The 19,177-nt window shown below is 44.8% G+C and overlaps 2 protein-coding genes across 5 annotated transcripts; one reads left to right on the forward strand and one right to left on the reverse strand.

The window, feature by feature from the left end:
• Window positions 1-4,634: 4,634 nt before the first annotated feature.
• gk5 (glycerol kinase 5) lies at window positions 4,635-15,878 on the reverse strand. 3 transcript variants are annotated; one of them, XM_076020806.1, is made up of 16 exons: window positions 15,775-15,878; window positions 13,091-13,184; window positions 11,248-11,323; window positions 11,030-11,123; window positions 10,807-10,938; window positions 10,565-10,640; window positions 10,259-10,320; window positions 10,099-10,172; window positions 9,571-9,631; window positions 9,107-9,233; window positions 8,911-9,015; window positions 8,687-8,781; window positions 8,152-8,255; window positions 8,006-8,065; window positions 6,907-7,040; window positions 4,635-6,780 (listed from the first exon to the last, which is right to left on the reverse strand). In XM_076020806.1, exons 1-16 carry the CDS (start codon window positions 15,802-15,804, stop codon window positions 6,608-6,610), a joined length of 1,497 nt encoding a protein of 498 aa, XP_075876921.1. In that variant the 5' UTR covers window positions 15,805-15,878; the 3' UTR covers window positions 4,635-6,607. The 3 variants fall into 3 exon arrangements, with proteins under 3 accessions (XP_075876921.1, XP_075876919.1, XP_075876920.1); XM_076020804.1 differs by lacking the exon at window positions 15,775-15,878 and adding an exon at window positions 13,459-13,792; XM_076020805.1 differs by lacking the exons at window positions 8,006-8,065; window positions 15,775-15,878 and adding an exon at window positions 13,459-13,794.
• Window positions 14,147-18,318, forward strand: LOC142884855 (nucleolin-like). Of its 2 annotated transcripts, none has more exons than XM_076020802.1 (14): window positions 14,147-14,299; window positions 14,767-14,836; window positions 14,921-15,022; window positions 15,094-15,231; window positions 15,822-15,890; window positions 15,972-16,095; window positions 16,249-16,415; window positions 16,504-16,633; window positions 16,760-16,923; window positions 17,027-17,162; window positions 17,258-17,391; window positions 17,614-17,737; window positions 17,833-18,047; window positions 18,169-18,318. In XM_076020802.1, the coding sequence occupies exons 1-14, from the start codon at window positions 14,285-14,287 to the stop codon at window positions 18,216-18,218; spliced, it is 1,638 nt and encodes a 545-aa protein (XP_075876917.1). In that variant the 5' UTR covers window positions 14,147-14,284; the 3' UTR covers window positions 18,219-18,318. The 2 variants fall into 2 exon arrangements, with proteins under 2 accessions (XP_075876917.1, XP_075876918.1); XM_076020803.1 differs by having other exon boundaries at window positions 17,033-17,162.
• The last annotated feature ends 859 nt before the right edge of the window (window positions 18,319-19,177 follow it).

Raw genomic sequence — 19,177 nt, forward strand, 5'->3', positions numbered from 1 at the left:
TTCCGACATGTGTTGGGTAAGACGCCGCATGAGAAGAGAAGACGGGGGGAGGGAGAGAGCAAGAGGGGGCTCGGGTTTAAAAAAAAAAGAAAAAAGAGAAAAAAGAGAAACAGTTGCTGCAGGAACTCAAGGTCCAGTGTGTTACATTTCGTATTACCTAGTGGTAAGACAGCATACTGCAATAGGAAAAAAAAAAAAAATCAAACTGTGAGCTCTCACGTTGCAGTCATTCAACGATGGGCTACATCTAGACTCGTAACTCCTCCAGCAGGAAAGAAAACGCTATTCCGAGTCTCTTGGCAATGTGTTCTGCAGTCAGTAGTACAGTCTTCCAGTGCAAGGCCAGTCCAGCGTTGAGCATCAGTTACCTGATGTGCCACTTTATCCAACATCTCTCCTCATTGCAGAGGAAAAAGCATGAAACCTGAGCTGTGGGTGATTTTTTGAATTGGTGACACTAAACGTTGCCTCCTTACAATAGCAGACAATTTTTTGTGTAACTACAAATGCTGACTCGTGGTAAAACAGAAACGTTTTTTTTTCTTCCAAATTAGACCTTTTTATGTGTGTGTTTGTGTTTGTGTGTGCAAATGTATTAAGATTTTACAACATACCCATAAAAAAGCCACTTATTTTTGCCCTCTGAGGTGAAGATGTTGCTCCACTATGGGATGTTATTTTTGTGTTCAGTTTCAGCAATGCAATGCATCATCCTGATCCCTTATAGGTTTGGCTGCATCTCCTCAGCACCAGGCGTTGAGTCACTTAAGCGATCCTATATAGGCTGGAGAGCGTTGTCAGCCAATCACACGCACGCACACGCACTATAGCTACACACAAGCACGCGCACACTGTGGTGCTCAAGTACACGAGCTTCTACGAAGCCCCTCACAGTGTTACTAACCGCGGCTGCCTGAGCGCTGATATTTGGAGCGTTTTGCCATTTTGCTCTTGTTGCTATGACAATGGAGCAGCGCTTAAACAAGCGTGTCCGTCTCTGTGAGTCACAGATAGGGGGGGGGGGGGGGACTGTAAACAAAAGTGTCAAAGTTATAGACAGGGGCAATGTGCTACTGTCTGCCTCTGGCAGGAAATTGCCAATGTGTGTGTGTGTATATATATATATATATATATATATATATATATATATATATATATATATATATATATATATATATATATATATATATAGACAGAGATAGATAGATAGATAGATAGATAGATAGATAGATAGATAGATAGGTAGAGAGAGAGAGAGAGAGAGAGAGAGAGAGAGAGAGAGAGGCAAAACAGAAAAAGAAGCGCTGAACTGTAACTTCCGCCCCCCCCCCACCACCTCGCACCATCCCTGCGTGATCCCGGAGATGTGGGGACGGACGGTGCGTGCGTGTGGAGGCGGTTACATAATGACCCTGGATGGGATGCAGGGTTCAGCCCCACCAGGGAGGCGAGTGAGCTCGCGCTCGCACCGCATCCCATCCCGTCACCGTCCTCACTGTCAGATTGAATTTGTTGCGGGGCAGGCTCTGCCGCAATTCATGCAATGCAGTAACGAGCCTCGCGCTCGCTCGCTCGGTCTCTCTCTCTCGCACACGCGCGCGCGCGCACAGAGGCATTTTCCTGATTAGCGTGAGAGCCTGCTGCACTGATTCATGGGCTGCTCCTCCTGCTTCTCCTCACTCGCTCATTCACTCAAGCACGTATTCTTTTCTTTTCTTTCTTTCCCGGAAGACATCCCTCTGCGAAATCGCGAGCCCCACACGGGAGAACAAATTCGGGGTTTGAAACCCTACAGGCTGACTGGCGGACTCAGGAAGACGCAGGAGAATGGATGGAGGGATGGAGAGGTGATGTGGAGAGACGACTGCTGCACTGTACGGTGGACCCGTGCGCCCCATTTTTGTTGTTACGCAGGTCTGCTCATTTCCTTTTGAAGGTGAAACGGGTGTGTGTTGGACCCAATTGCAGTACAGCAGACACAGGTTAAGTTGAAAGAGTCTTTAATCAGGAATCAGGCAGGACATCAGGAAGCAGGCAGGACAGGCTGGTCAAAGGCAGGCAAGGTTGACGACAGTCTTGAGTGCAGAAAGGTAAATAACAATCTGGCCTGGAATGACTGGCAAGCAAGGGTCTTTATACCTAAGCAGTCAGATCAAAGCGGGCAAGCAGAATGGAGTCGCTTTGATGATGAGCTGGATTGGAAAAGACTTAAAGTGGGGGAACAGAATGTCCAAATTGTGACAGGACCCCCCCTCAAGGGACGGCTCCTGACGTCCCCAAAATGGTTCCACGCTAGGCAGAAGGGAAGGCCCTGAGGAGACACTAGAACTCCTCCGAACCAGATCCGTCCATGACCTGAGTTGGGTGACCGGAGGGGGCCTGAAGGGGGGATCCGTCTTTTACTGAGGAAATGTCCCCCAAAGAGACTGAGTCATCCACATCTGGAGGAGAAGGCCCCAGACTTGTCTTGGCAGGTTGATCCGGGTACTGCTGGTGGAAGTCTGCAATGAGGCGGGGGTCGAGGATGAATCTCGCAGGTATCCATGATCGCCCTTTTGGACCGTACCCCTCCCAGTCGACCAGATACTGGAGACCATGCCCACAGCACCGGGAGCGGAGAAGACATTGAACTTGATGGGAGGTCGTGTGCTGATTATAGACCACGCAAGCATTGACAAACTCTCGGGTGTCCCGGTCCAGTGAGGCCCACCAGAACCTCTGCTGAATCACGTCTTTAGTGCGTTGGATCCCCGGGTGGCAGGTGAGGTGTGTGCTGTGGGCCCACTGAAGAACCTCAGAGCGCAGCAAAGATGGGACAAAGAGCCGATCGGGGGCGCAGGTGCTGGGTCCAGGTTGGTTCTTCAGGGCCGCCTTAACTCTCTCTCCTACTCCCCAAGTGATGGCGGTAAACAGGTTGGCAGAGGGAAGGATGGTATCCAATCCTCCGCCTGACTCCTCTCGAGGAGGAAGTGACGTGGCCTTGACCTTACTGAGAACCTCTCTGAAGTGATGGTATTCTGCAGGAACATTGGTGAGATCTGGAGTAGGGATGGCGCTGGTGGCGGGTTGAGGAGCCGAAGCTTGCTTCACGCAGATTCAATGACAGGATGGGCTCCACCCCAGGATCGACCTGGTTGCCCAGTCGATATATATCGGGGTTATGACGACGGAGCCAGGGGTAACCCAGAACGAGAGGGATGCGGAAAGATTTTAGGATATGGAAACTGATCGTCTCAAGGTGGTTCCCAGAGATGAGCATCTGAACAGGCCTTGTCTGATGAGTTACAGTCCACAGAACATGGTCGTCCAGGGCACTGGTGGAGATCGGCTAGGGCAACGGGATCCTGTCAATGTTTAAGCTGTTGTGCTAGGTCATCGTTGATGAGGGATACGTCTGCCCTGGAGTCTATGAGGGTTGCTATGGTCTGTGCGCCATTTGCCAGTAGCAAACTGGTTTGACAGAGGGCGCCTCTTGTTCAGATGTCTGACTCACCAGTACTTCGTGGGAGAGGTGACAAGTCTGACCACAGTATAGGCAGAGGTTGCCTTTGCGGCGACGCTGGCGTTCCTCTGTCATGAGACTGGTTCTGCCAATCTGCATAGGCTTTGGCTCCCCTCCTTGAGGTGGGGCCACGGAAGCTGTGACCTCTGAAGATGAGCGGGCCTTGTTCCAAATGCATTCTCGCCGCCTCTCCTTCTGTCGGGCTTGGATATGTCGGTCCACCCGTGTTGTCAGGGCTATGAGACTATCCAAAGAATTAGGGAGCTCATAGGAAACCAGCTCATCCTTGATGTAACTCGGCAGGCCCAACAGGTACAATACCTAACAAGTCAAATCAAAGTGGCCAAGCAGAATGGAGTCGCTATGATGATGGGCTGGATTGGAAAAGACTTAAAGTGGGGGAACAGAATGTCCAAACGGGGACAGAATGTGAAATTGTGACAGAAGGGATGGGGAGGGAGGATGGTGATGGGGAGGGAGTTCACTGATGGTGCACAATCCTGGCATTGTGTCCAAGCCCCTCCATCCTCTTTTTCTCCTCTCTTTTGCGGCTCTCAATTAGTGCCCTTGTCACCATACCAGCACCATGAGCTGGGAGAACACACCCCGTTTGTTCTCTGTCACTCTGTCCGCAAGCTACCATAGCAACACCCCCCACCACCACCACCAGTGCCCCCTCCCCATGCAGTGAAGTTGGTCACATCACTGGGAAGCAGCCCCAGCACTCATGCAACAGCAATGCGTTGATGTCCCCCAACCACCACCACCACCTCACCTCCCCCCGAACCCACAAGTGCCTCCCCACCCAGAGTCCAGCGGGAGGCGAGACCCGTCCTTCTGTTTTAGGCAGCGTCTGCTCCTGCACCACACTCACACCTGCTGTCATGCAGGAAACAGCTGACAGTTGATGCTTTTCAGTTTTGCACAAAAGTACTTCTTGAATTCTGTTGATGCACTGTTGGACATTTCCGGCAGCTCAGTTGCCACTCAAGTGTCGAGTGAAGCGCAAAGTGTCAGAAACTGAGCGCTGCCTCAATATGATGTGTTATTTGTTTTTTGCATTGGATAACAGTGTCCCTGCACATGACAATTCATTTTGAACAATACCCAGAAAAAGACGCCACCCCTGAAACCGCTGACACTTTTTTTAATTACACGGTTAAACCAAAACATTTTGTCATCAGGGTTCGAAAGGTCCAGTAAGACATTTGTCAAAACACAATCATATGACATCAACAAGGAAGGATTATGGCCCCAAATAGAACAAGTAGATAGAGCAAGTAGGACAAACCATTTTGTTTTTTACATTTTGTGTCTACAGCTTGATCCTCCACAACACAACATATTAATATTGAAGCATTTCACAAATACCCATTTTCAATTCGTGATTTTCATATTCACTTTTAACCCACTGTTTACAACCTCCTGCAAAAGCAATTGGTTTAAGTTTCCTGCTAAGGTTGATGGTTTGTTCGACCTTCTGCCCATTTGGAGAAGGACAAAAAGAGGCAGCCTGAGTGGGCGGAGCCGACTCCTGGCTGGGTGTGTTGTCATCAGTTCTCATCAGTGCCGTCTGTGATGAGGTCTGATTTGCAAAGCTGTGTTTGACTGAATGTTATCAGAAAACATCGGTGAAATGAAATCTGCACAATACAAAGGCCTTTAAAACAATTACCATGTGTTTCCTGCTTAAAAAAGAAACAATAAAAATTCACAAGCAACTCCAAAAGATCCATCTGAATTTTAGTCAGTGCAATCAGATTTGTTCCAGTCACATTTAAACAATACCACCTCATCACATTTAAATCAGAAATGAATTTGACTGCCATTTAACATCTGCTGCAGCTGTTGCTGTGAACAAAAACCTCTGTTAGATTTTTAATGGCCTACATGTCCATTTCATCTGAGACAGACAGCCTACTATTTATACAACATGACAATGATAAATTGGAAAAAATAAACTATTCACAAAATTGTTTTAGAAAAAATAATGAACCACTATGCTAACAAGGTCTTTATACAGTGAAGCTCAGGAAGAAGTAGTAGAAGATGTGATGCCAGGCTACCTCTTTTTTTTTCTAATGTTAAATCAATGTGCACATCATCACATTTCCATGTGGTTGCAAGTGCCAGTTAAAAACCTCAAGCTGTAAACATTGACATTAATACACAGAGAGGCACAAGTGGCAAGAAATCTGGAAATGAACAAGTGGCTCAAGAGGCTACCACCAGAGACATAAGAAAGAAGAGGTAAATTGTGCTTGGGCATAACAATTTAAGACTCTTAGTTGTTCAGGAGGCTGAAGGAAACCAGATGGAACTGACCTCTCTGCCTGTTGACATTTCATCTTTACAATTAACTGTCACTGAATGTCGGTTGCAAATGTTGAACTCAAAACATAAGCAAAGACCACAGCAGAGACATCACAGGGTTTTTGCAGCCGTTCAATAGTCGAGTGCTTACGGTTTACTTCAGGACAGCTTCAACACTGTCAGTCACGGTGCGATTACCTGCTTCCTGGTTTACCACAATGCTGCGTGGGTGTGTGCCACACCTTCATTATTGAAGAACCAGTAGTACCTGCGCTGATGGTTCTGCCTGGTCCTGTGAGGTACTTTAATTCATTTTATTAAAATTTTAACACTTGTTTACTGCCTGTAAGCTACTTTGTTTGACCAGAACAATCTCAATGAGCATTTTAAATTAAAGAAAATTGATTTATTGCTACTTTAAAGTTTTCATGGGGCACGTTTACACGATTAATCATCTAAAAAAAAAAAAAAAGAGTCCATAAAACAGCGCATTAGCCCTTTGTTTGACTTTCTGAAACTGACATGTTCAGCATCAGCTCTCTCTGACATCCGATTCCCTGCACTGCAAAACTTTTAGCGACATTTAGCAAGACTAATACTGTTGATAAAAAAACATTGGCAAAGTTAATATGACATCATTTGGAACTTTTAATTTTGTGTTTGTGTTGCTTAAAGGGCACCACCTGGTTGCCTTTTCTTATTTTTTTATTTATTTATTTTTTTTCAAAATTGGACCATCCATTCGCAGATGTTCCCAAAAGTCCTGCTGCCTTCACAGACGTCCAGAGTTAATCACGTCTTGCCGTACCAGTTCATGGAGCGGTGCAGAGCCCTCTCCCACCTCTGGAAGACAGGTAGATATTCTGCAGTCGAGGTGCAGGAACCCTCCCCTGCGGCTTCCCGTGGCAAAAACACCTTGTCGGAGCAGTTCAGCCTCTTCAGCTCGTCCCTGGTTCTCCAGAATCCTGGTGACGAAGGGAGACATGAAGTTGACACAGACACTCACTGCACCGGCTGTCTCTGGTTGAAATGAAACTGAAACTTGTTTCTGTATGAGGGACGTGAGGAATGCATTTCCGATCCCGGCCTACCAGCTCCTAGTCCTGCGACGAATGCCGCTCCTAAACATGACATCTCGACGTGCTGCGGTCTGGCGACCTTCCTGCCAAACAGGTTGGCAGTCAGCTGCATGACAAAGTCGTTGGAGGAAACGCCACCATCCACCCTGAGAGGGAGAGAGAGCAGCGCTGAGCACTCAATTACACCACAACTCACTTCGCAGGGAGAGTTTCAGAGAAACACACACTGCAGTAATGCATTGCCTATAAAAGCTTGATTGCATTAGGGGAGGCAGGTTCCACAGGAGTGCACTCTGCTACACCCAGTCTGTTGGCCAAAATCCAGATCTTACACTCACATAAGGCACAGAAAGATGAAAATTGTTGAGGATATGGATATGACTATTACTACATGGGTGCAGCAGTCCTACACAGGAAGCTTCCCCTCATGCACAGCTTGTACAAGGAACCTACTCACTCTCACCTATTCTCCTGACTTCCTAAATCACCCTCAATCTGCAAGAGTAAAATAACAGATTTCATAAAACGGGCGATGAAAGATTTGAGGTGAATTACTTTGTTCCGAACATGCTCACACATGCCTTATAATTGGAAGGTGGAACAAGCTCAATGTGAAATGTGAATAAGCCTCTTTGATAGAATTTATTATTTCCAGGTCATGAAAAGTGGATTCCCTACCAATATTTTCAAACGATAATCATTTTCTCTGGCCTGTTCCTGAACTCCCCAAAATGAGAAGATTAATCAGTTATAGGAGGCAAGTTAGCTCTAAAATACGCAGGTCTGAAAAACAGCTCTTTGTGATGTCACAAGGGGCACTGATACATCAGCTAGGTTAGGGACTAATTTCTTTGAGTCTCCATACACACATTAAAGGCCCAGCAAAGCATCAGTTTAAGTAGGAGGCTAAAACAGAGAGTTCAAGAGACAGGCAGGATTCTGGAGATCTGTGGAGGCTTTCAGATTTATGATGCTACTACTAGAGTCTGGGGTGAGGAGTTCTTAGAGAATTTAGCATCTGGGTATAACATGGCACCTTGAATCATTTGGCTAATCCACATATACGCGTGGGATTTTTGATCATTTCCACTGAGTTGATGCGAAACTGTACCTGATCTTTGTGATGGGGATGTTGGTTTCCCTCAGCATCGTCTCATAGAGCTGCTTGTTTCTGCAAAGAGTGACCGGAATGAAGCCTCTCTAACATGACGCAGTTGAGCAACTTTAAAGATCACAGACCTCTTCGGTCAGACCCACCTGAAGGCGATAGACTCCAGGATGGCCCGGACCAGGTGGCTCTTTGTGGTGGAGGGTTTCAGGCCCATGAAGGAGGCACAGGCTTTGGGGTCATTTAGAGGAGCCTTTGGTGGTAAATAGGATTTAGACATATCGATAAGTGAAAAGCACAACTGACAAGCAGAAACAATTAGAAAGAAATGGTCCGTATGGTTTTTATGGAGTGAATTGTCACATTAAACACTGAGGACACACACTTACACAAGGCCAGTTCACAACGGAGGGCAGTTTAAAAAAAAAAGAAGACACACAGACAAACAAATCAAAAATTAAACTGGCGACACGTGTAATAAGAGCAACACCAACCCCATAGGGCTTGCAATGATCTTTAGCATAAAACATTAATCCTAAGAACTTCAGCTGTGAATAATCATCCCAGTCCTTGTAATGTAATTATCACCTGTTGAAATGGGATTGGGGACTGTTGCATAATTGGTGGTAAAACAGACAAAAACCAAACAGCTTTACCACGCAGACAGACATAGACACATGGTACCTGCAGGCCGCTAAAAGACGGGACAAAACACACTCCATCCGAGTCGCTGACGCTGTAAGCCATGGCGCTGGTGTCCTGGACATTGGCAAAGAGCTCTGCCATGACAGTGGGAGGGGGGGGGGGGGGGGGGGGGGGCACACACTCTGAGTCTGTCCCTGTTGCTGCACATTTCATTGCAAGTGTGAGAAGAATAAAAAGAAAAGAAGGAAGAGTCAGCTCCTCACCAAGCTCCTGCGCCCATTTGATGGCGGTGCCCGTGTCTGCGGCGTTGCCCTCTGCCAGGTAAACCACCTCGGAGCCGATCTTCCAGCCCACCACAGGATACAGTCCTGCAGAGAGGAAGAGCGTCCTCTAGTGGGCCTGTCCGCACGGTGCAAATTGCCCCCGGCCACCAAAAGCCTCATGATTTTCACACTCTACCTGCCAGAGACGTGTGTGGTTTGCTGCCGGTGTTGATGTTCATGAAGGTGCCCGTTCCCATGGTGATCTTCACGTCTCCCGTGTTGAAGAGGCACTCTCCAAACATCGCCGCCTGCTGGTCCGCCACCTAAGGGGCGACGCAGCAACGGCAATATTCAGAGACCATCGCGTGCCAAACTAAAAAGCCCTTCAATTTTTATTTTATTTTTTTTGGTGACGACAGAAAAGAAAATTCCCTTCAGACTGAGTCCAGTCAGCGGTTGTCAGAGGGAAGTTAATGTTTGACTCTGACATGTCATCATTTATTGAACAATAAAGAGCACTTTCTCTTAGTTTTGTGCCACGTGTTCGCGGGGACGGAGCAACCGGTTATCTCCTCTCATCTTCCAATTTACAACATAATGGCGGGCAATCAGGCGGCACCTGCAGGCATGAATGTAAATAGCGTTTGTGATTTGGCTCACCACCGACATGATGGGAATGGGCACTCCAAAGATGGACGGGTCCGCGGAACCATAGTCATGGCTGAGGGAGAGAGCAGAGAGGCAGCGTCACTCGGCGCGGCTCGCTGACTTCATGTGTGATTGCAGGCAAACAGGGATTGAGGAAGGACACCATGAAACAATGTGTCTACACGGTGATGACATCACAAAGGGTGGCGTTCAGAGGACCTTAATGCCACTGTGTGCCTAAGTGATGTGTACATTTTCCTGCTGACATGCTACTTTGAACATGATGCCTGCCATCACTGGGTTGCTTCAGAAAAGTTTGCTCATGATTTTATCATAATTACTTAAAATGTAGCCCTGTTTGAAAAGCTGGAATAACCATGCATCAGCCAATCACATTCTCTTTTCTCTAATTGGGATGATCTAGGTCACAAGACCATCTTTAATCTTTTCTTTGTTTGATGAGCAAGAAGTCCGGCTTCCGGTCAATTTTGCGTGCTAATCTATTAATCTCCTGTCATGCTGCTTCCTCCTTTGACTCACCCAGTGTTTTCCACTGTTGGGAATATGGAGATAGGTAGCGACACAAGAGAGCAGAGGAACTGACTCCAACACATCTGTAAACAAACGTCATGTGACATCAATGAGGTAAAAGAGAAACCAACTCCTGAGAAAAAGCAAATATGCAAGACATGGGGCAGACCTGATAGGTATCAAAAATACCAGTTGCACTGGCGTTAGAGTAATCCGTGGCATGGACTTTTCCTGAGAACAGGGACAGACAGACCTAATTAATGATTATTCAAAAAAGGCCTATTTCACAACCACTCCTGGCCTGGAAATGAGCCAAACAAACACAAACAAAACCCATTGGTGAATTCCAGTGAGCTATTGATGCCAAAAGGTAAGAAAGGCATTGTAGTGATCTTGAAATCTGACAAGATTGTATTGATTCAAACTTAACAGCACAAAATGGACAAGACATTCACGCTTTAAAGGCCAAATGCACCTTTTGTGAGTTTGAAAAGCAGCCACGTATCAATAGTTCCAAAGCAGCAGTTGCCTTCAGCCACTGCTTGGCGAACCTGAAAGACAAGAAATGATGAGTCGAAATGATGAATGATGAGAAATTTTCTCCATCTGATATAGATAAATATTTTAGAGTGTATGGTTTACACAACACCAGGTTTATGTTGTATAAAGGGAGCTTTTTGTGAGTTGGTGGGAGCCCAAATTCTTAATTCTGACTACCTGCTTGTAGTGCGTTAAGGCCCAAACAAGGCGGAAGGTGACATGTTGGGTGGAGAAGACGATGAGACTCGCTGCGAGGGAACGCTTCTGTCTGGTCAGGAAGTAGACAACCTTCATCACTCCGTGGATCATCTGCCAAAGTCAAAGGAGGATCTCAACACTCAGCCTTCTGGACAGTTAATGGCACCACAGTCGGATCGCTCCATCTTGTGAGCTTGCTTACTTTTAGCGTGCAGGACCTGTTCCAGGACCTCACCAGGTCTCCAGCCCTGCAGTCCTGCCAGGTCATGAAATTATGGAATGGAACTCCGGTTTTCCTGTCAAAGTGCAAGACATCAAGTCATATAGCTCCCTGATGGAAAATAATAGAATTCAAATCTGGGAGTAACATTTTTTTATTGTATCTTTGCATAAAGCAGTTTTTGTCAATGTATGTTTTACCTGTGCCATGTGGTGAATGTACTTCTTTGGGTGGAGATGCCGAGGGCTTCCACCTGACGTAAGTTTATTCCTGCATCTATCACAGGCATAAAGCACATAACTAACGCTTTAGACAAACAGATGTGTATATGTGCACACTACCAGTCAAAAGTTTGGACACACCCGATGAATTTAACGTCTTTTCTTTCATTCTCATGACGATTGACAATGCAGTTTCTCACTGAAGGCATCAAAACTACATATGAACATACACTATATTACCAAAAGTATTTGCTCACCCATCCAAATGATCAGAATCAGGTGTCCTAATCACTTGGCCTGGCCACATGCGTATAAAATCAAGCACCTAGGCATGCAGACTGTCTTGACAAACATTTGTGAAAGAATGGGTCGCTCTCAGGAGCTCAGTGACTTCCAGCGTGGAACTGTCATAGGATGCCACCTGTGCAACAAATCCAGTCTTGAAATTTCCTCGCACCTCAATATTCCACAGTCAACTGTCAGCTTATTATAAGAAAATGGAAGCGTTTGGGAACAACAGCAACTCAGCCACGAAGTGGTAGGCCGCCACGTAAACTGACGGAGAGGGGTCAGCGGATGCTCAGGCGCATAGTGCAAGGAGGTCGCCGACTTACTGCACAGTCAATTGCTGCAGAGCTCCAAACTTCATGTGGCCTTCAGATTAGCCCAAGTACAGTACGCAGAGAGCTTCATGGAATGGGTTTCCATGGCAGAGCAGCTGCATCCAAGCCATACATCACCAAGTGCAATGCGAAGCGCCGGATGCAGTGGTGTAAAGCACGCCGCCACTGGACTCTAGAGCAGTGGGGACGCGTTCTCTGGAGTGATGAATCACGCTTTTCCATCTGGAAATCTGATGGACGAGTCTGGGTTTAGAGGTTGCCAGGAGAACGGTACATTTCGGACTGCATTGTGCCAAGTGTGAAATTTGGTGGAGGAGGAATTATGGTGTGGGTTGTTTTTCAGGAGTCGGGCTTCGCCCCTTAGTTCCAGTGAAAGGAACTTTGAATGCTTCAGGATACCAAAACATTTTGGACAATTCCATGCTCCCGACCTTGTGGGAACAGTTTGAAGCGGGCCCCTTCCTCTTCCAACATGACTGTTCACCAGTGCACAAAGCAAGGTCCTTAAAGACATGGATGACAGAGTCTGGTGTGGATGAACATGACTGGCCTGCAGAGTCCTGACCTGAACCAGATAGAACACCTTTGGGATGAATTAGAGCGGAGACTGAGAGCCAGGCCTTCTCCACCAACATCAGTGTGTGACCTCACCAATGCGCTTTTGGAAGAATGGTCAAACATTCCCATAAACACACTCCTCAACCTTGTGGACAGCCTTCCCAGAAGAGTTGAAGCTGTAATAGCTGCAAAAGGTGGGCAGACATCATATTGAACCCTATGGGTTAGGAATGGGATGGCACTTAAGTTCATATGTGAGTCAAGGCAGGTGAGCAAATACTTTTGGTAATATAGTGTATATGGAAGTATGTCAGAAATAAAAAAAGTTTAAAATAACTCAAACTAGTTTTGTTCATATTTAGAGTTATTTAAAGTATTTTTCTTTGTTGCACAATCACATCTATCTGGCTCATATATTTGATGTCTTCAGTATCCATCAGCAGTGTAGAAAGTTGTAAAGATTAAAACAAATTGCATGAGAAGGTGGGTCCAAACTTTTGACTGGTATAATACTCAACAGTAATGCGTCAGTACAACAACATCCTAGAATAAATAAGCGAGGCAAACTTTTTTCCAGAACATGCCTGAGTTCTTTCACCATGCGTCAATAAATAACCCAGCATGCTCAGCTGTGTCTGTACCTTGTACGGCTCCCTTGACCACAGTTACAAAACCGGTCCATAGTGCTTCAGGGTCCAATTCCACGTACCCCACCTCTGGATACAATGGCACAACCTGGATACATTATGAGCAAATGATCAGCAAAGTGGGAATTTTATGAGTTTACCAGAAATGACGATGCACAGTATCATCGCCCCTTATGACATCACACAGGGCTAGGATGTTCTGAAAGGTGGAGCAAGCAAAATTGACTGACATGCTGAGAGATATGCCGTTTGGCTTTTTGTTTTGTTTTGAGAGAAAACTTCCGTCAACTCTGAATTGTTATGGGTCATTAGGATTGGAGGACACCAGTCCGCATAGAAGACGACTAAATAGCAAAGAATACCGTGGTGGTGCATGATCCTCGGATTTTTGCCTCCTTGTCATAGACATGACATCTGACTGACGTTGTACCGACGTCCGCCGACAAGATGAAGCGCTCCTTGGAGAAACCGTTCCTCTGACTGCCCATCGGGGAAATAGTCTGTCCCGGTATTCCTCAAAACAGTCCTCTCACGGGTCATCTCATGTTGAGCACTTGTTTACAGCCTGGGTTCACAGTATGACCTGATCATAGCTTATCAGCATCGGGTGACTCGTTGAGCTGTAAGTGTAACTCGACCTTCGGACCGGGGGCAGGTACCAGTCCACTTCCAGTTTTACCTGTTTCTGGAATCACGGTACAGTCAAGTCCACGGGCAGAGTCCAAACCCGCATAGTTTACGAAATACGGCGAGGCTCCGTTGTTTTAGAACTTCTCCTTCTCAACTTTGAGGCGTCTGGAAACCACCGGAGACATGTAGCTGGAGCAGGAGTTCACCAAATCCGCAAACCAAGTTAAAGCTAATTGGCTAACTGGCTAGCTCATTAGAAGCTAGCAACTATACCCACTAAGCGCACCATCAATTAATTCTCCGAGAATTTCCGCTCGTAATGTCTCACTTTACCCGTATATACCAACCGTACTCAGTGTGAACAAGTCCATACACTAAAGCGGGTTGGGAGGGGACATTCCGAAAGAGAAATCGCCGATCGCGAAAGTAACTCTCTGGGCACCCGTAGCATACTCTGCGCGTGCGCAGTAGGTACCCATGTGCATGTGGATGTTTTTAGCAGGACCTCACGTGTAAGCAGCAACGAACGCAATCACTTAGGTCCGATTTGTACAAGCGATGGCAAAATCTGTTGTAAGTATTGAGATGTATTACATTTATGTCACATAACGCTTTAAGGTGTAGAAGTAACTTTTGAAGCTAACTGCTGTGGCAAAAATGATCTCGCTATTAGCCAAAATGAGCTAACTGTTACACAAACCCCTTGAACAACTGGGTAAATGGTTTTCAAAAATTAACAGTGTTTTGATTTGTGGCGAATTTAAAGCCATTTTATTCTTAGTATATCACGCTGTCATCAAAAGATAAATATTTTGTTCATTATTTATCGCTTACTTTTACTGTTAAAGATAGTTCAGTGTATTAAGTTTTAATCGTTTCTGAGTCGTCAATGAGATTTACCAGCGTAGATCTCATTCACTTTATGACTGTTATTGACATATGTTCAGATATGACATAATATTGTAAAAACCGATGACGAAGCATTTTACTCCAGCTCTGATGATTTGGAAATAATGTGTTTTCCATTTTTTTTCTCTCAGGCCACAAAACGTAGGAAAAGTCAAAGCAAAGTCGTCAGCAGCGACGTTGCACAACAGGATGTCAGCACCGGCAAGTCATTTCCCATAAACGGCTGATAAAAACTGACTAATAGTTACACTAACAACAAAAAAAAATGTCTTTGATTTTTAAAAGGACTGGTGGGGACCCCTGAAGGTCAAACTGAGCAAAAGGAGGCTGCCACCACTGTTCAGGACACAGATGTGAAGCAGGTTCAGGCAAATAAAGAAGAGCAAGGTAATACAAATAGATATAAAGCATGCCCGCTTGAAATTTTGAGCTGCGTGATAATGAAATGTCATGTCTAGATCCTCAGGTGGATTTGGTTATTGAAGTAAAAGGAAGTAGAACGAACGTCACTGTGTCTTGGGATGGGAAGAAAGAGGAAGGAGAAGCAGATGATCTTGAAATGGGAACAAATGCACATGATCAGAAGATGGCTATTGGTAAGAAAGTTCATTAGCACCATAAGTTATTATTCTGTCTGTCTCTTTCTTTTTTCTTTTTCCTTTTTCTTTTTTTTTTTTTTTTTTTACAGTTTTTTTGTAGTTATACATTTGCAGAGTGTAATAACGTTCATCCATCCTGCTTTTAGATTGTATCAAATTTTCTTACATTTGATTACATTTGGTTCTTTATTTTCAGTTAAAGCAGATACTCCCAGTGTAAACCGAGACAAACATGAACGAGAACATTGGAACATGCTCAGGTTCTGCTAACAAACCTTGTCACACAAAAGATTTCTGATTTAGTTATCAAGAATAGGCAGTAAGTGTTATTACTACTGCTAAAAATAAGACGTTCCCTTTTTGCAAAGCTCCATTCAAACTGCTTACAGGCTTCATTAGAATCTTAGAAAATTATTCCAACTGCCTGTGTAACAAGTACAATGCATGAGGCAAAAATATACTTGTCCAAATTCCTCAGATACTGCAAACCTTTTAGTTCAAAGGCATGAAGGGGAGTTTAGAAGCTGACACTGTTCTGACCTTGTGTAAGGTGACGCTGTACCAACTCATCTTTCTATCGCCTTTAGTGAAGGGGAAACGGAAGGCGGTCTCCAAGGAGAAGTCTCTGACTAAGAAAGCAAAGCTTGTCGATGATGGTATGAGCGACGCAATGACTGCTAGATGGCTTTATCTTGTGACTTGCTTCGTGTTGACACATCCCTTCTGCGTGATTTCAGGCTTCTGTGTCTTTGTTGGAAACCTGAATAACTCCAAGGCATATGATGAAGTGAAAGACGCTTTGGCCAGTTACTTCATGACACAAAGCCTCCTGGTCCAAGACATCAGACTAGATCAATCCAAGTGAGTACCCTGCTCAACTCTGACCATCACATGCAAAGCTGGCAGGCTGGTTAGTCAGAACATTTCTAAATCCTGTAGATCTCCTGACGTATCCATCTGGTTGATAGCCCTTAGAAAGCATAAGTGATTCAAATGATGTGTTGGTTGTTGCAGAAAACATGCATACATAGGCATGGCCTCACAGTTGGACCTGACCAAAGCGCTGACGTTAAATGGAGAGCAGTTTCTGGACAAGAAGCTGAGGGTTGAAAAAGCCAAGGGGAAAACTGAGGTGAAAACTAAGAAAAAGAAGGTGAAAGCTCTATCGGAGAACAAAAAAGGTAACACAACACAGCACTCCCGTCTCAGTCTTTCCATCCATTAAACTTTGTGCCACTCGTTTCTGACTTTATGACAACTGTGTTTTAGCTGAAAAAAACACAAGGTGTTTGTTTCTGAAAAACGTCCCGTTTAATGCGACCAAAGATGAGATTCAGAAAGTCTTTCCGGAGGCTGTGGATGTCAGGTTTCCGGGTAGAACCAAAGGTCCTAATAAAGGGTAAGTCTCAAGGAGGGAGCTCCATATCATGCAAGCTTCACCATCAAAATGTCATTTGGCTCAAGATTAAAAAATGTTTTTTCCAAAAAGCCGTTTTGACTGAATGAAACATGCTTGTGCTTTCAGCATGGCCTTTGTGGAGTTTAAAGATAAAGCTCTCGCCACAAGTTTACTGCAGAGAAAACAGGAAGTCAAGATCAGGGACCGGGTTTTAATCGTGGACTCTGCTGGAGAATCCAAACACATCAAAGTTAACAATGAAAACAAGAAAGCAAAACAGAAACCAGCAGGTAACTGAAATGCCACATCCATAGCCGTCAGTATATTCAGGCTTTCATGCAATTCTTCTTTATGGACCAGTCAGTTTGATGTGATCTTCACTTCTTTTTCCAGCTGCAGCTGCAGCTGCCCCAAACAAGATGCTGTTTTTGAGCAATCTGGCCTTTACAACGTCAGGAAAAAACCTCAACAAGATGTTTCCCACAGCTGTTAATATTACTCTTCCACAAGTTAAGGGCAAGTCAAGAGGGTAAGTAGACATCCGCTGTGCCCTCTCTGGTTTTTCCTTTTGTTTTTATTTTGCAAGTAGAAAGTGTCTAAAGGAACATGTGTGACTCTCTGCAGGTTTGCATTTGTCGAGTTTGCAACTGAGGAGAATGCAGAACAGGCCCTTCAGTCATCCAAAAACGCCAAGATGGGCAAAAGGAACATCAACGTGGAATTGTACAATATGCAAGAAAATGCTTATAAGATGAAGGGTATGCCTTTTTTATTTAAACCCACAGTTGGGCTTCCCATGTGCTGCAAGTGGATATTGGCGCAATCATTTATTTTCCTATTGACATTACAGTATTTGTAACATGCCATATGGCCTGACATATACATGTCATTTGGGAACTGCTCATCTCTGGAGGAATTGCTGTGGCTATTGTTGACTTGCAACACGTGAAGAAACAGTGAAAATGTGTTTTCCTCTTCAGTTCTGTCTAAAACGCTGATTGTGATGGGCCTGGCTGAACAAACCACTACAGAGACTCTTAGAAAGGCTTTTGACGGGGCAGTGGCTGCAAGAATTGTAGCTAAAGAATCAGGAGTTTCAAAAAGGTCAGTGTGACGATTCCTTAAAGAAATGAAGCCGTCCTGAAGGAATGTTTTTTTTCCAGCATGTTTTTTTTTCTTTTTCGCCTGCCTTCTCCTAGGTTCGGTTTTGTGGACTTTGACACAGAAGAGAACTGCAAGGCGGCAAAAGACGCCATTGAGGACTGTGAGATAGACGGCAACAAAGTCTGTGTGGCGTACGCAAGACGCAAAGGTGTGAAGCCGGCGCCAGGTGCCAAGAAAAGCCCGCTGACTCCTTCTGCAGGAAAAGCTGCAGGCCAGAAGCCCAAGAGAGACGGAAAAGGTGGCATGAAAGGTAATTTTGATGGACAGAGAGTCTTTACCAGTTAATATCTAGCAGATCTGTTTTGTGCATTGAGCTTGTCTTCTTGTCTACTTTCATTTAAATATTAAGAAAAAAACTTTTTTTTTTTCAGGTAGAAGACCTAAGAGGCCTCAGGAAGCTGTTAAGAAAGAAGTGAAATAAAGGTGGAATTTGTGGTCAACAAGAGACTGATGCATTGTATCAAAACACAATTGTTGCGTTTTTCTCAAGATCTTCGTTGGCTACATCATTAGAAACACCTCTTGAAGGAGGAATTTCAAGTTGGAAATGGGCAACCTTGAATTTGATGTTTGTCGTGGCTGCACTGCTTGTCTTGCTCTGCCAGTGAAAGCTGGATATTCTCTCAGTGCATGAGTGGGAAAGGCTGCGGTTTCCACGCTGCACCAGGTTTGGTCTGAATCAAGTCTTCTGCCTCCATCTGACTTGTCTCACTGGGAGCACTGGATCACATCTTTTTATTTGTTTTTAAAACAATATGTACCCTTAAAGACGTCTATGCTTTGTGTTAAAAATCTTCCCTGAATTACATCTACATTTTCACTATAAATTTTAACATCATGAAAAAACATTGTAAAAATGTTGCCCCCTGGTTTCAATGTCATTGTTCTCCTTTGAAAACATCTCGATTCGTACTTTCTAATGTGAAAATAAATTCATTTGGAAAAAGAAAATCAATCAAAATGATGTCAGAGTTTTGTCATTGGTTCTCGTCAAATACTTTCACAGGCTTTGTTATGAAAGAAAATGCTGCTCATTGAAACTAACTTATTAGTGCTATACCCCATACATTTTTACCAGTTATCAACACCTACGTGAACTGATGCACCACATGCACTATAGTCAGCACTTTCATTGCTGCACTTTTTCTTTTATACTCTGATTAAATGTAAATTGTATCTTGTTTTTATTCCCCTTACAAAAAATGAAAAATAATAGAAGTCTGATCCTTTTTAAAGGGATAAGATACACAGGATAAAGAATGCACACACGTTACAAGTGTTAGAAATCACTGGCAAAGTGAACAGGCCGGATATGGGTTAAGATAATCATCCGCTGGGGGGCGCTTTAGTCAAACTAAGGAGACCTCAGGCAGTCCAACC

Source organism: Nelusetta ayraudi, unplaced genomic scaffold, assembly GCF_046127955.1.
Source record: "Nelusetta ayraudi isolate G7.1 ecotype Tasmania unplaced genomic scaffold, CSIRO-AGI_Nayr_v1 ptg000011l, whole genome shotgun sequence".
In the NCBI taxonomy this organism is placed as follows: Eukaryota; Metazoa; Chordata; class Actinopteri; order Tetraodontiformes; family Monacanthidae; genus Nelusetta; species Nelusetta ayraudi.

Coding starts and splice junctions, on each gene's coding strand:
- LOC142884855 (XM_076020802.1), top strand. Junction 15,023..15,093: donor GGCAAATAAAGAAGAGCAAG/GTAATACAAATA, acceptor TGTCATGTCTAG/ATCCTCAGGTGGATTTGGTT. Junction 16,634..16,759: donor ACCAAAGGTCCTAATAAAGG/GTAAGTCTCAAG, acceptor TTGTGCTTTCAG/CATGGCCTTTGTGGAGTTTA.
- gk5 (XM_076020804.1), bottom strand. CDS start 13,584: ATGGGCAGTCAGAGGAACGGTTTCTCCAAGGAGCGCTTCATCTTGTCG. Junction 10,641..10,806: donor CCTTAACGCACTACAAGCAG/GTAGTCAGAATT, acceptor CTTGTCTTTCAG/GTTCGCCAAGCAGTGGCTGA. Junction 9,632..10,098: donor CCAACAGTGGAAAACACTGG/GTGAGTCAAAGG, acceptor TCTCTCCCTCAG/CCATGACTATGGTTCCGCGG.